The sequence below is a fragment of the Lathyrus oleraceus genome, chromosome 7 (genome assembly GCF_024323335.1).
Source record: "Lathyrus oleraceus cultivar Zhongwan6 chromosome 7, CAAS_Psat_ZW6_1.0, whole genome shotgun sequence".
In the NCBI taxonomy this organism is placed as follows: Eukaryota; Viridiplantae; Streptophyta; class Magnoliopsida; order Fabales; family Fabaceae; genus Lathyrus; species Lathyrus oleraceus.
In genome coordinates this window covers 471,560,134-471,576,056 of record NC_066585.1, presented here as the reverse complement: position 1 = coordinate 471,576,056, position 15,923 = coordinate 471,560,134, and the positions used below count along the sequence as shown (strand labels likewise).

General features: G+C 33.9%; 1 protein-coding gene across 1 annotated transcript; it reads right to left on the bottom strand.

Moving 5' to 3' along the window:
- Positions 1-11,008: 11,008 nt before the first annotated feature.
- Positions 11,009-15,669, bottom strand: LOC127108363 (linoleate 13S-lipoxygenase 2-1, chloroplastic). Its single transcript, XM_051045826.1, has 6 exons — positions 15,196-15,669; positions 13,606-13,874; positions 12,970-13,525; positions 12,793-12,878; positions 12,588-12,698; positions 11,009-12,493 (listed from the first exon to the last, which is right to left on the bottom strand). Exons 1-6 carry the CDS (start codon positions 15,557-15,559, stop codon positions 11,162-11,164), a joined length of 2,718 nt encoding a protein of 905 aa, XP_050901783.1. The 5' UTR covers positions 15,560-15,669; the 3' UTR covers positions 11,009-11,161.
- Between the last annotated feature and the right edge of the window lie 254 nt (positions 15,670-15,923).

Here is a 15,923-nt window from a genome sequence, read left to right as displayed (position 1 = left end):
TCAGGCACTTTGAATTTCATCGGGATTTTCACATTGGGTACCAAGCATAATTCGGCAGCACTCTTCCCAAACAGATTTTTACCTCTCAGCGTCTTCAATTCCTTGCGCAGCTCAAGAAATTGATCTTTCATTTCGTCCATCTTCTCATAGACATTCGGGCCCTCAGACGTCTCGGAATGATAGATGACATCCTCTACGCGAGGCAAAGTGTGCACAACTGGAGGTGGCACGGACATGACCGGGCTAGATGCCGGCATGGAAGCAAAGGTAGGTGCAAAGCCTTCTGGCACAAAATTGGGTGGCATTCCCCACGGGAATCCGGTAGGAAGGTTTGGCGCAAAGTGGGCGGTGGCAGCAGGCACGATATAGGTAACCACTTCTCAAGTAACAGTCCTCGCGAGAGGAGTTGTAGGCGTTGTAGAAGTTTGGCTTTGAGCAGCAAGAACTGACTCCATCATGGCAGTCAGTCGCGCGATCTCGTCTTTCAACTCTCTATTCTCTTGCTCTAAATGCTCCATAATTCTCAAATGATTAGCTCTGGTATTGTACCGGTGAGTCAGCTTGGCTAAAGCACAGAAGAAACACCAATCAGACACCTGGCAAAAACCTGCTTATGCAAATGATGCATGAAATACAATGCTTGATTATTTTTATTTCCAAGGAACTTACTGTATCATTTGCAAATATATAATATTTAATTGCAACAATTTGATATGACCAAAAATCTCTTTTTATTTATATAAATTGGAAGGATTACACTGATTACAATTTCAGAAACCAAAAAAATAAATAAAAAGATACAAGAGAAAAGGAGACTAGTCATCCTAAGGATCCCTAACAACAATTTTGGAAGATCTGGCTGAAGGCGCGTACTTCCTTCGAATGCGACGGATCTCGGTCTCACAAGAAGCCTTCATCTGAGTCTTTTCGAGGACAAGCTAGTCAACAATCTTCTTCCAAGCAATGGAAGGCTGAGGCATGCTAGAAGATGAAACCTCTAGCTCTCTTTGTCTCTTCTTCACTCGGTCTTCGAGTAGCTTAATCAGTGTATCTTTATCCTTAGACTCCAACTACAACTCTTCATGCTTCTTGCTCAAAGCACGGAAACATTCTTCCCATATATCCTTCTCTTGCTTCATCTTGAGGAGCGCATCTTCCAACTCCTTTACATCTTGGTTAGGGAGAGTTAATGGCTCAACCACTACCATAGACATAGGTCTTTCACGAGGATAAGGCATCTTCAACTCCATAGCTCTCTTCTTCACCCAAAGAGTGTAAGCTTCCAAAGCTACACAATTGCGCAAACCAGGCTCGGATCTTCCTTTCATATACACATTATGCCAAGCATGCACAATCTTCTACTTCAAATGTTGGGGATCTTTACCCTCTTGATAGAAAAGACCTTCTATCAACATGTTATTAGATTTGTCTCTCAAGGGGAACCCAAGTTGACGACGAGCCAAAGCAGGGTTGTAGTTAATTCCTCCTTGTGTACCAATGAGAGGTACATTAGAGAATTCACCACAACTATCAATAATCTCCAAACTGTTTAAGAATGGATCATACCAAACTATATCATCATTAGTGAGAGACATAAGTCTCTGAGACCACCTTAGACATTGTTTGTTCTCCACAAAAGTAGGTGTCTGAGGTAAGTGCGAAATAAACCACTTGTACAGAAGAGGAATGCAACAGACAATCGTTTCACCACCCTTAGAATTCCTTATATGCAAAGAGAAATACATATCACCCAACAAAGTAGGCACAGGATTCCCAATCAAGAAAAGTCTAATGGCGTTAACATCAACAAAATCGTCAATGTTATGGAACAAAACTAATCCATAGATGAGCAACACGAAGATAGCTTCAAAAGCGTCCACACTACCAGCTTGAGCAAAAGTAACAGCTTCCCTAATGAGGAAATCAGATGGCAACCCAAATAACCCTCCTTTCTTCACCCAATGAGCCTCTATCTCAGACTTCTTCAAGTGAAGAGCTTCAGCAATGATACTAGATCGGGGAATCTCCTCCAATCCACTAAAAGGCACTCTACTGGAAACAGGTATCCCCAAAAGATGAGAATACTCCTCCAAGGTAGGCACAAGCTGAAAATATGGGAAAGTGAAACAATGGTAGAGAGGATCATAGAACTGCACAAACACACTCAAAAGTCCTTCAACCACATCAGTAGACAAGATAGACAGAAGCTTCCCATGACGTTGTTTGAAGTCCAAGGGATCTAATACAAAAGATACTAGCTTCCTTAGCTCTTTCAAGTCGGGACATCTGAAACTGTACTTCTTAGTGTTCCTTCGTCCATAATCCATGGTCTGAAAATATTTGCAAATGATACCTTTAGTTCCTTAAAAATTTCGTGTGATGAATGTTATGATGCACATGAATGAATGAATGCAACAATCACAAATAAGGGATCACACACAAGGCAAACAAAGGTCAAGGGATGAATCACGTCATTGTCAAGATCAATCATCCATTTTGGTGGATTATGGTTTACACCTTATCAACACCCAAGTTCCATTGATATTGAAAAGACTTGATTGGATCAACCAAGAATCAAGGGTTTGTTGCAAGTCACGAGCATGGAGTCTGGGTAAGAACCATCCCAAAGGAGTGAACTAAGGATAAAAACATGTAGATCATGTTCTAAAAAGTTCTCAGAGTCTTAATTCCATCTATCGGATATTAAAGGTTAAGATGACTGACTCATCGATCCATAATATTCTCAAGAGAAACTCTTCTGAGTGTAGTATCGCGTAACAACTGTTAACAAATCTACACTTGAACAGTTTCCGCACTACGTTCTAAATAGGCCAAGATGGGTTAAATGTTCTAAGGTCCCCAGCTTCTTAGACCCAATTAGAAATAGTAATGCCTAACCACAAATACTTGTGTGACATTCCCAAATCCAAAGGAGTCTCCACTGAGCAGATGGATCTCAAGCCAACTTGTTAAGGACTACTCCACACAAGTCGAACTTGACTATACCATCCTCCTATCTTAATTGCCCTCAAGTTCTGGTTAGAACTTATCTCACCATTCAGAGATCACCAAGCACAACAAGCAGATTATATCACACATACATATATACAAATATAGTCACACAAAAAGTAGGCTAAACCCACTAGAGACTACTCCCCAGTAGAGTCGCCACTTAATTTCTGTAGCGGGAAATTCATGATCATCAAGCTATTGACAAGCTAGAGATCAATTAACAAGAGTCACCACCGCGCTTTTATTGTTTCCAAGGGAAAAGGGAAAAGTACTAACAAAACCCAATAAGTAAGAAGTTTTCAAATAAAAACTAATAAAAATCAGAGATCACAGGTAAGGGGGTTGGTTACACAGAGGGAAGGTGTTAGCACCCAAAGTGTCCTAGGTACTCCTAGGGAGCCCTTTTTGTATGCATATGTACTTGGTATAAAGTGATGTTTACAAACAAATAGAATGGGGGGATGAGAAAAGAATTCATTAATTGTATTTTTGTGTTTGACAAGACCTTCGGACTTGTGCCTACGTACCAACATAAAAATGAGGGATCAAAACCTCGTAGTTCGTGATACAAATTCCAAAATGAGTGCATTGCTTTTAACAAAATTTAAGTTTGAAAGGCACAAAGGCCTAAAATATTTTGAATGAGTTGGTTCTTTTTGGCTTTTTGAAAGTTTAAGTCAAGTATAATTAATTTTATTTACAAGTTTGATTTAAGAAAATAAGTTTGAAAAGGCAATGGCATAAGGCCAAAGTTTCTATCTTTTGCAAAAGTGATCATAGTTTAGAACAAAAACTGTTCACACAAAGAAGATTTTGAAAATGGATGGAGATATTTTGAAATTAAAGAAATAGGGAGAAGATGAAGAGACTACCCTATGCACAAAAATTTAAAAGTTTAGAGTTGAAAAGATCTGAGCAAATGGGTAGCAATCCAGTAGACAAAAATGTCAATAAAAACCCAAAATTCCCTTGGACTTTTAGAATCAAGCAACACACAAATGCACAATTATATTATCTTTAAGAGCAAAGGCATCAAATAAAGATGGCCTCATCCAAGCTTATCCATTCCATGATCTTCTTCAAAAATAGCCCATGTAACAGATGAATTCCACGAGTCACGGGTTCAAAATAACAGCTTCACAATGATCATGTTGCAGATGAATCCTAGAGAGGTATTCAAAGATGTATCATATGAATTTCAAATTGCAAGCACTTGGTTCTCCACAAATTGGCATTGGCCAAGTCCTTTAGCTTAGGGAGGTTGCCTAGATTCTAAGTCCATTTGTCCAAGATCAAGCCAACAGTCCACTCAAAACTTTTTTATGGTTTTTATGATTATTATGTGCATTAATGGTCAAAGACCACACAAACAAACAAAGTATATACAAACAAAATATATCACATAATATGGTCCAAATGGACAAAGTGAAAATTGCATTAACATAAACAATTAGAATGATATGAACAATGGCAAATGAAATAAAGTGCAAAAAGAAAATTGCATTAAAGTAAAAGCTTGAAATTAAAAGTCAATAGTTAGTAGGTTAGAGGTTAGTTTTGTTTTGCTTTTGCTTTTTCAAGACATTCTTTGGAGAACACTCAACCCACTTGTCACAAGCATGGATCCTTGAACCAAAACATCTTCCAAAGGAAGGAAAGAAGGCCAAGTTTCCACACAATACCATGAAAAAAGGGAGACTTACAATCTCACTAACTAGAATGCTTATGCCTTTTATGTCAAAAATTTAGCGCTATGTTAAGCAATCGTAATTGAACTTATGTAGAAGTCACAACTATTTGAGGTCGGGCAATAGAATTTTGGTGTTAATGCATGTTAGAGATGTAGTATAATGGACTATGCTCATGAAACATACCACACACAAAAAAGAATATGCAAAAGGTGTGGCCTAATCTCATTCATACTCATGACAATTTTTCAATCAACTAGCATTAGGACTTTGAGATGTCATAGGCCAAATGGAATGAATGAATTAAGAAGAGGAATGAGATGAAGTGGGAAGGGGATGAATGAGATCACAAATTGGTCAAAGAAGGACTTTTACCAAATTAATATCATTTATTCATTTTGGGAGATGGAATGTACATTCCATCAATCCCCTAAATCCAATGATATTAACTTGACAAAGTCAAATCAACCTTGACCAATGCCTAACAACAATAAGCAAACTCATACAAGTCAATACAAATGGTCAACAAAATTTAAGTGGCATTTATTCAATTAAAAATAATAAAATAGTGCATTTAAATCAAATATGTTTTGTCCAATTCCTAAAATCTCATCAAAACACCAAAGAAATGGCCATGAGATTTATCATAGGTCAAAAAAGGTCAAAGGACCTTGGAGAAAAAAATTCATAATTTTTGGACATTTAAAAATATTTTTAAGCAATTAAAAACAAATGCAAAATCAATTAATTCATGAAAAATATTAATAATGATCCAAAAAATAATTTTAATTCAGAATATAAAAGAGAAAAATATTTGAAATTTTTTGGTGAAAGTCCCATATTTTTTGGATCAATATTGAATTTAATATGAATTATTGAAGAAAATGCAATTAAAATAAAAAAATCAAATAATCAAAAATATGTGGACCATCAGATCTCCCTCATTAATTGAGGTGGCAGATTTGATGGTCCCTAGCGCCCGCTCCACATGTACTTGAGTCAACAGCGCTGCAACTTGGGTAATCAACACCAACGATCAAGATTAAAATGTGAGGAACGGGTCATGTGGTTTAGATGCTAGCCAAGTCATCGTCGGAGCCAGAACTCCGGTCATCTTCTCCGGTGGACCTCACCGGACTGGTCCACCATGAACCATCACCATAATAAAAAACAAGGACATGATCTTGAAGAAAAAATGGCATTGAGTTCGAATCTGACCTCCATTCACTCCAATTCCAAATATATTGAGAGATACATGGAATTGAAATTTGAGGTACATGAATTGAGTTGCTTCGTTTTGACCTCAAAGCAACTCAATCTTCTTGCCTACATTGGTAGGACTTCAGACAACCAAAGAATCAATAGAATTGAGCAAGAATTTGAGAGAATCGGAGAGTTTAAAATTTCTGGAAAATACCTTCAATGAAGGTCTTAATTCAGTTGATCTTGCTCTTGCTTGTGCTTGATCTCACTCCAATTGCTTGCAGGAAGAGGATTGAATGGTTAAAAAGCTATGGATTCCTAGTGAATTGAATTCCAAAATAGTGGAGATTCAAGCTCAAATTCAAGATAATTTTTCAGGCTTATCCTTTAAGAATTGAGGGTTTGAAGTGGGGGATCAAATTTGGCGCGATTGTGTCTTCATTTTTGAGCAATTGAAGCTCTATTTATAGTTGAAATGGTTGATAATTGCAGACTCTCATTCACTTTCCAATTTTGGCAAATGGTGATGTAATGATGCATGGGTGTGCATAGGCCCATGAAATGATGGTTTGAGGTCCACAAATGAACATCATATGCTCTGAAGTAAGCTTGGATTTCAACGCAAATGCTCATTGATGTTTGAAGTTTGATCCATGCCAAGTGATGTCACCCTGTTTAAGCCATACGCAGTTTATGCATTTCTTATCCAAAATGATTGAATTTGAGCTCTTTAGAAAGGTGAGATCAAAAGGAACAACTTTCATGTTCAACACTTTTTCATTTGGGGCTTGGAACTTGGAGAAATTTGAGATGGAAGTTTGGAAATGTTTTACATATCAAAAAATTTCTAAGTGTCAAGCCATATGTCTCAATATTCCACCTTGCTTAACTTTATACATGAGATTCAAATGAGAAAAGTGTCTTCATCAAAGTTGTAGATCTCTCAAAGACCTTCAAAATTGTCATAAATTTCATGTCATTTGGATTTGAAATTATAAAGTTATGGATTTTTGAAGTTTGGAAAAATCACTTGATCAATGGTATAGGTCAAAAGTGACCTATAATGTAGCCTCATATCACATGCTCAAAAAAGTTGAATTAGCTCCCAGTCCAAACATAAAAGTTGAAGTAGACACATTGAATTTGATTTTGCAACTTGGAAATATTTCATCGCATAAAAATTGAGCAAGTTATGGCCTTGGGAAGTTGACTTTCAAATTATGGTTTAGACAAAATGACCTATAATGTTTCAACATAGAAAATGATTTTCCAAGCAAAACTAGATCTAGGTCTCAACATGAAAGTTGTTTGGAATGTCATTTAGAGTAAGTTTTCTCTTGGAATCATTTTCATATGGTGAAAGTTGTAGGAGATAGGGTCTAGGGAGACCCGGTTTTGATCAGATGAATCCATCTAGTCAACCACCATCAACCAACTTGCTAATTTCCAATTCTCTTGACTTTATTGGCTCATGGTAGATCATATATGCATAAGATGATGATACTTGAAGTGTCCCTTGAGAAATTTGATCAATTGGTGAGATAGCTTGTTGGAAAAGTTACTCAAGATACCCAATCAAACTAAGGTTTCCAAGGCAAATCACCCTCAATCTCTTGAAGAAAACTTGATCAATATAACATGTAGAGATCATTGGGACTCATATATGATGCTCATAACCATCATTAAATCAATTCTTGGTTGTGTTCTTTGTTCATGAGGGTCTCAAACGTTAGATGTGAACTTGATGAATCAATGAGATCATGCCCTACCTACAAAAGAGTTAGATAGATGCAAAAACATGTTTTTGGTATTTTGGTTAGTAAAAATGATAATATACAAGTATGATATAATCACAAAGTGCTTGGTTATCTCTCCCAAAACAAACCCGATGAAGAAGGGGTAAGGAGGATGCCAAGATATGATCCCAATGCTAATGCTTATGATGGAATTGCATGAGGGATCTTAGGGTCAAAATTGGGGTCTTACAGTCACCAAAACGTGACCCTCTGATGGCCACACGATTGGTTGACTCTGACCTTATTCCACACGCACACGTCCACCATAGGCCAAAGTTGACTTCAAATCATGACCGTCTCTCTCGTGTACTTTGACCAGTAATTCCAAACAAAGGCCGTAATCACATCCTATCATGGCCATCTGATCTGGATCAAGAGGTTCAGAGAGAGTCAAATGTTGACTCTCTCCCTCGGTGAACCCTCCTATGTGTTGGGCTTCAGGGCTTCAGCAATTTAATGGGCCTAGACCATTTGTTATTCACACACCTCGATGACGGGCCCATTGCTAGTATGGTTGAATTTACACCCGCTGCGTTTTTATTTATTTGTTTATTTATTTTCTTTGTTTTTGATTTCTTAATAAATAATATTATTAGGCTAATTAATATAGGATTAACATTAGTAATTTTAATAAGTTAATTAAAAATAATTTTAAAAATTTATTAATTAATTTTTTATCTTATTATAATCAATAAAAAATATACAAAATATACAAAATATACAAAAACATTTTTATCATAATTATGGTCTTATTAGGATAAAATTAGGATAATATTATGATTAATAACCAATATTAGGTTTATGGTTAGGATTTCAAGTAGCTTAATTAAGATAGTTAAGAATTAGGGTTTAAGGAATGAAAAAATATTATTAATCTTTCTTTTACTAATTAAGTTTTGTTTAATATTTTTCAATATTAAAAATAACTATATACATATGACATTTAATCTAATTTTTAATCAAATTAACAAAAACGTCTTTGCAATTAACAAATCAATTAAAATCAACTTCACACATTTAAACTATAAGTTCTCTACCCTTATGCATCAAGGCATTTTCCAAATCAAACATATCTCCGCTTTCGATGCGTTGAGAATTTTCACAATCTAAAAATAACAAACAAACAAATATTTTTTTAGAAAAACTACGATGCTCTGGTCCTTAAAAAAACATGATGGTGCGTAGGCATAAAGTCATAACACTCTAGCGAGTACAATAACCAAAAACATTTTATGTGTCATTCTTTTAAATCATTTTTTTTATAATAATTACCTATCCCTTGTAAATAAATAAAATAAGCAGATAATAAGTAACATAAACAAACATTCCCTTAGACAAACACATTAACCCTAAATTTAGAGGAGAATCTTATTATGTACAATAAAAGTGAGAGGTGTCTAATACTTTCCTCTTACTTAACTGACTCCCGAACCTTAATCTATCACCCTTAACTTTAGGTTTTATCATTATTTCCATGTTCCTTAGGAACAAATAAAAGATGATGGCGACTCTGTAAATTTCTCAGCCACGACAATGGGTTTATCTGTTAGTAGAGATTTGTTGTATAAGCTGTAGGTTTTGTTAGAATTTGAAATTCAACCTTGTCTGATTGTGGATTAAGTCTGAAAACATTGATAGTGGAACCTTACTTGTATTGAAAGTTATTCAATATCACATCTTTTGTAATTGAGTGATTGAGTAATAAAATTAGTTTGTAACTTTTTGTGTAATTCAATTGTTCAACTTGATTGTTGTGATCTGTTTAAGGATACTCATATAACTTCCAATTGATAAGCATAATCTCTTTTTACGCAAAATTTGCTTCCGCCATGCAAAACATATTGTTTTTGAAACTCTGATAAAAGTTGTTTTCAAACAAAAAATTTATTTTGGAAGGTCTATTCTCCCCCTCCCTCTACGCCGTTATTAGCCCATATTCTCACCCAACAATTTCTCACATTTTCCTTAGTGCTTTTGAGAGTGAAGTTTTATGTCTGTGAGATTTTTTTTGTCTGGTGTAAGAGAAGAATTGTAATTTCTATTTGGGAGAAAATTTTGTTTTGTTTGGGAGGTAAACTAAGTGAAACTATATTGTTTGATTATTAAGGTAAATCAAGTAAAATTCCTGTTTGGTTAGGGATGCCTTTGTAGTTAAAATTTTCAGTCAATTCATGAGTTTAGCCTATTATTAAAAGCTCTAAGTTGGTTATGGAGGTGCCCTTAGATAAAACTCTGTCTTGGTTGGAAAGTTAGACATTAAAAATCTTTTTAAACTTAGTTTTTGTGAAAGATTTTAACTTGAAAATGAATTTTCATACCCACATAATTCACCCCTCCTCTTTTGTTTGGAGTCTCATATCCAACATGAACAATTCTAGTTTTCAAAATATTTGTTCCTTTTTCATTTTGGATCTGTTTGCAAAATACAACAAATACATAGTATGGCTCATCCATGCTCCTCTAGAATTTTACCTATGACAATCTGCTATAGTAATTAATGGTGACTAATCCAATCTTCTTACCATTAACTAATGCAGTATTAACTGGTCCAAAGAGGCCAATGTGATGAAGTTCTAGGGGTCTAGATCAAGAAAAAAATGTTATATTTAAAAGAGGTTTTTATTATCTTTCCATTTTAACAAGTTTTACAATAAGATTTTTATTTGTAATTCATATCAGATAGACCTCTGACAAGTTTTAACTTTCAAAATAGTTAGAGATTAATCTCCATCTAGAATCTCTTAATCTTCTATGCTATATCCACTTCTCTTCAATCATGAACAACAGAAATTTAACCATTTATTCTCTTAAATTATAAAAGTTGATTTTATAAGCATTACTTTTTCCTTTACCCATGACAGAGGATTGAGCCATCTTGTTGACTGATTATTTTACACGACTTTTGATTAAAGATAATATATAGTCATTATTTCTTGATTAACTTATGTTTAATAGGTTATGTTTTAGTCCTTGAACTAAAAGGACATTATTAATAGAAAGGGAAAATGATTGATTATTCCTTCTTTTTAAGTCACTATAACAAACCATTGAGACTGAGACTTATGAAGTATGAACTAGATTAAAATGTTCATCCTTTTCACATCCAATTCTTATTTTGTCGTTTTTGCTTAGATAATCCTCTATGCAAATAGCAAAATTGTCCTGAAATAATACATTCATTCTATTTTATCTTTTTTTTAATGTTTAAGTATAAAGGACCTATAACATAGAAGAAAGGATCAATATCATCTTGTAAGTTCAATCTCGTGAGAATTATACTTATAACCAAAGAGATGTTATCAAGTGGGATTGGATATAATGTTACAGCCAAATATAATTGGTTGTACAGTAAAATTTTATTCAAAGTTACTGTCAATTACATTACAGTGAGCTTATATAGAACATTAAAGATCAATACGACACATACAAATACAAGACAAATTCATACACAATGTGTTCAAATCAAATAGAGATACTATATGGAACACCCTTTCCTGTTACACCAGGTTCTGAAGTTGGCTTCAAAAGCTCATAAGGCAAAATCCCAGCACCATTTCTATTCCTCAGATTCTTATCAGCATTCCTCTCGTCCACTATACCTTCAAGCTCCATCAACCTCCCTTGGAACTTTTCAAAAGCAGCTTTTACCATTGGTTCCTCTTCCCAAGCCGGCTCAATCGTTTGTCCAAGATATTCCTCATCTGGCGAATGACTAGACAAAATATCCAACACCGTCATCACCGTCATTGCTTGAATTTGCGAAGGGAAACACTTCAACAACGTCACTTCTGGTTTATCATAGAAAAGTTCCAATTCTTGATCAGAAGGGTCTTCTGTTGGCATGTTGCTTCTCGCAATGGCGGGTCTATTAGGAAAATATCCCGCGTAAGTGTACTGACCAAAGTTCACTGCTGCGTGATGTCCGGATGTTATCCAAACAATGGTCGTCACTATTTCAACAAGATCTTCATTTGTTTTCAAATTAGGCCACCAGGGTTCATCTTTCTTGTCACCATGACCAACAGTTCTAATCTCTTCCCACCATGCTTGTAATTCTTCATCCGACACAACAGTTCTTGAATCATCGCTATAGTAGTGGTTGACATAATCAGTGACCCAAGATTTGATAGCATCCCAAAGAACAAGGCCATCATTTGCATAAGGGTAATCTTCTATGGCGAGTTTCAAACCATGAGGAGCATTTGGATCTTTTTCTGCCAATCCTCTGTGGATTAGATCATTGGGAAGTGCTTGTAAGTCGAATTGCCAGTGTTTATCATAGGCTATTGAACTTACCAAGATGGAAAGTTGTTTGGGAGTGAAACTACTCTCTATTATTCCATCTGCATTTATCAGTGCTTCGCGCGCAAGTGCATTGATTTCCATTGTGTATCTAAAATGTGGAAGTAATAATCTATAGATTGGATGCATCGCACTCAGTTGTCTGTTTGTTGCAATGATGTATGGTTCTGTACAACAATGAGTTCTCAACCAGTGAGTAACAAGTTGGTGGTAGCCAGCATCATGAGCAAGGACATGAGATTTCGCAAGCCTCCAAAGCCAAACTTCAGTTGAGTGCCAAGAAGGTGTATACACTTGCCTCCAAAATGGCTTTTCACCTATCGGCGGTCGAGCTAGCTCGATCGCCAATGACCTCAATGTGCCGTCTTCATTCAGGAAGAACAATGTCCTTGATCCATACAATGTTGTTCCTTCAAGTTTTCTAACTTCCTCTACTAATGGCAAGAAAAAATCATAGTAGTCCAAAACAAACAACTTCTTCTGTTTAATAGCCTGTATTGAGTTATTCAAATTTCAATCATTTTAGTAAAGATAAAATAACACTTATTTGATTACTGCATTTCAGTAGCATTAATCAAAAACATACATCTTCCACAGTAGTGAATCCTCTGATTTGTTTCTCAACTATATCAGTGGTTATCGCCGATTCCGCAGGACCATAAACATTAGGGTCAAGCTTGCTTTTCAATGGCCATTCCTACATATTTTTTTCATAGCAAATTATCAATGTTCGTCGTTGAATTTCGATTTTCTTAATAAAAAAACAACATGTGATAGTAGTATATATATACCGTAACCAGTTGTATGCAACACGGATTAAGACCAGCTATAGTTTGTCTTCCAAATTCTTCGTCTCGAAACCAAAAGAATCTGTCCTCTGCGATATTTAAATAATCACATATATAATTTGTAAATTCAAATACTCGCAATCGCGATGAACATAAGCGAAGAAGTACATAATATCTTACTGTCCATTGTAGCCGGAGTTTCAAAACGAAGAATATCATTTCTGGCATCTTGAACAAGCTTGACCAACCTTGGCAAAATAGTCTTGAAATCCATTTGTTGTTGAGGAGGCAAGTTAAATCCTTCATTGAAAAGGTCATCTATCGCCGAGAAAAGAGGGAATCCAAGATTCTTGTCAATTACAGATGTTCTCAGAAATGGTACAAGCGCATGGAGACCCGATTGTAAGGTATTTGCAGAAAATGTAACTAGCTTTACTTCCGAGAAGCTTTCATCTCGTGGAACATAGACTTCGTCACTTGGTTGCTCAGACAACGGATCTGTAGCGCAACGAGGTCTTCCAGTTCTACAGCGTCTCGGGTAGGGATATTCTTTGCCACCAAGAACAGGTCTCTTGAGATCAGGATCCTTGTCTGGATTTCCGAGGTCATTATACACGTCGTAATCGTATATACGTTCAAAAGCCTTGCGTTCGCCTTGTCCATTGCCTCGTAAAGTTATCAGTTCGTCTTCTCTTAACCTTTTCAATCCTTCCGGTGTTTCAGATGGCAAATATGACTGTTCAAAAAAGTTAGTTATGTTAGTTGTTATAGTTAGTTATTAGTTAGTTAGGTTTGTTACAAATTAGAAAAAAATACCTTGTTGGAGAAAAACACTCTCAAATCAGGGTTATCAAACTTGGAATGAACCCAAGAATCACAAGCAAATTTAATAGGACCAGTGAGAAAGCCATCAAGAACAATTTCCTTCATGAATGATTCTCTTTTATGCTCATTTTCTACAAGAACAGCGCCAATCTCACCAAAATCTGCTGGTACATCAAAATCAGCTTCATACTTAATCTCTTGTGCAGATCGATGCGTCAAGTGGACGTAACCTTTGATCCCTTTCTTCTCTAATTTTGTCTCTTTTTTTTATGTAAATCAGTGAAACAAAATTCCAAGTAACTAATTAGTAACTCTTTTGGTAAGAGTTAAAACTAATTAAAGAAGTTTTAATTTTACTACAAACTAAGCAATAAATTTTGAGCTTATTTTAACGTAAACCATCATAATTTTGTCTTCATAATTCATAATCATAATGCAGCCAAATTAGATTAGAAGCTGAAGACTAAACGGATTAGTCTTTGAGGCGCCAAAGAAAAGTGTCATTTTCACAAGATAAGGCATTATAGTTTTTGTGGTAAGTAAAACAATTTGTAATAAAAAGTCTCTTTGACATATAGCAAATTGACACGCCAACTTATAACGATTTTTTTTAATTAGAATTTATAAGTTCATATTATTAAGAAAATATTTATTGATAATTGTCTTTTAACACAAGTTTATAGTGTTCTTTTTGGTAATTTATAGTTTTCTTAAAAAAAACAATTAATATATGAGACAGAATTCATTGAAATCAAATATAAATCAAGTGTAAATTTAAAGGACTTCCACCAAATTTCAACCGTTAAATAATTGATCAAAATATCAAATTAAACGAAATAAATATATATATATATATATATATATATATATATATATATATATATATATATATTATTTATGATTGTTTGATCGAGCGCTATTAATGATTAAGATTTAATATAAATTTTTTATATTTATATATGATGTCAATGATTTCTGACTCTTAATAAATAAATAAATATATATATATATATATATATATATATATATATATATATATATAAATATATATATATATATAATATATATATATATATATATATATATATATATATATATATATATATATATATTGATATTGATATTATAAAAAATATTAGACCATCATCCAATCAAAATATATAACTATGTTATATCATATAAATATTTTAAAATTTATAATTTGATTTGGCGGAATTCATGATAGTTATTAGTTGATAGTATAAAATTAATTTATATTTTCAATGCATCATTCATTTTCTATTTAACACACACACATATATATATATATATATATATATATATATATATATATATATATATATATATATATATTATATATATATATATATATATATATATATATATATATATATATATATATATATATATATATATATATATATATATATATATATATATATAAACTACTTTTAGTTTAATTTAAAATAAAAAATGGAGTAAACAAAATAAATATTGCAATACTAAAAACAATAAAAATTCGTCAAACACTTTAAACATAATTTTTCTTTTTTCATTTAATTAATATTAACAAGTACTCACCTGGATCTAGCTCAACGCTAACAAACTCCAAGAGAATTGATTTACCCAACAAATCCTTTATGTCATCATACCCTTTTTCACCCAATTCTTTGAAAAATCCTCCAACTGTTGGTTGAACAGTTACTGTAGCTTTTACTTTTACTGTTTTCTTTTCAATTGCTTCGTCTACAGTCACAGCAGCTTTGATTTTGTTGCACTCATTTTTTCTAAACTTGCTACGATTCTTTTGTTTGGTCAATAATGGCCTTGAAAACCCAACCTTAAAACATGTTTGGTTACTACTGTCAATGCCATGAAGACATGGCTTGTGCAAGATGAGACAGTTTGGTCTTAAGTTTGACACATAACTTTGTTGCAAAAACATATTTCCTTTTCTATATGTTGTAGTTTCTTCCTTTACTCTTGTTTGTGTTTTGAAAGAGTAGAGGAAGAGTTTAGGTTGGGAGGGAAAGAAGGTATGGTTATGGGATGGAAGATAGGTTCTCCAATAAGGTGTATTTATATTACAAAAATAGCCAAAATTAAGTTATTTTTATTTATAAATATTGAATAATAGGACAACATTTTTCACGTTTATAATAGGATATTCTGTATATGATTGATGTTTTATGTGGTACAAATCTTATTTAAACTTTTTTAAACTCTCTAACATTTACTCTGAAATACATATAGATTTAGTTCAGAACATCACTATCTATTTTATATTTTTTTTATAGAAAGTGTTAAAA

Excerpts from the sequence above, each read along its gene's own strand:
- LOC127108363 (XM_051045826.1), bottom strand. The coding sequence starts at position 15,559 with ATGTTTTTGCAACAAAGTTATGTGTCAAACTTAAGACCAAACTGTCTC. Across the intron at positions 13,526-13,605 it reads GAGTGTTTTTCTCCAACAAG|TCATATTTGCCATCTGAAAC; the intron begins GTATTTTTTTCT and ends TTTTTTGAACAG. Across the intron at positions 12,494-12,587 it reads GATTCACTACTGTGGAAGAT|GCTATTAAACAGAAGAAGTT; the intron begins GTATGTTTTTGA and ends AACTCAATACAG.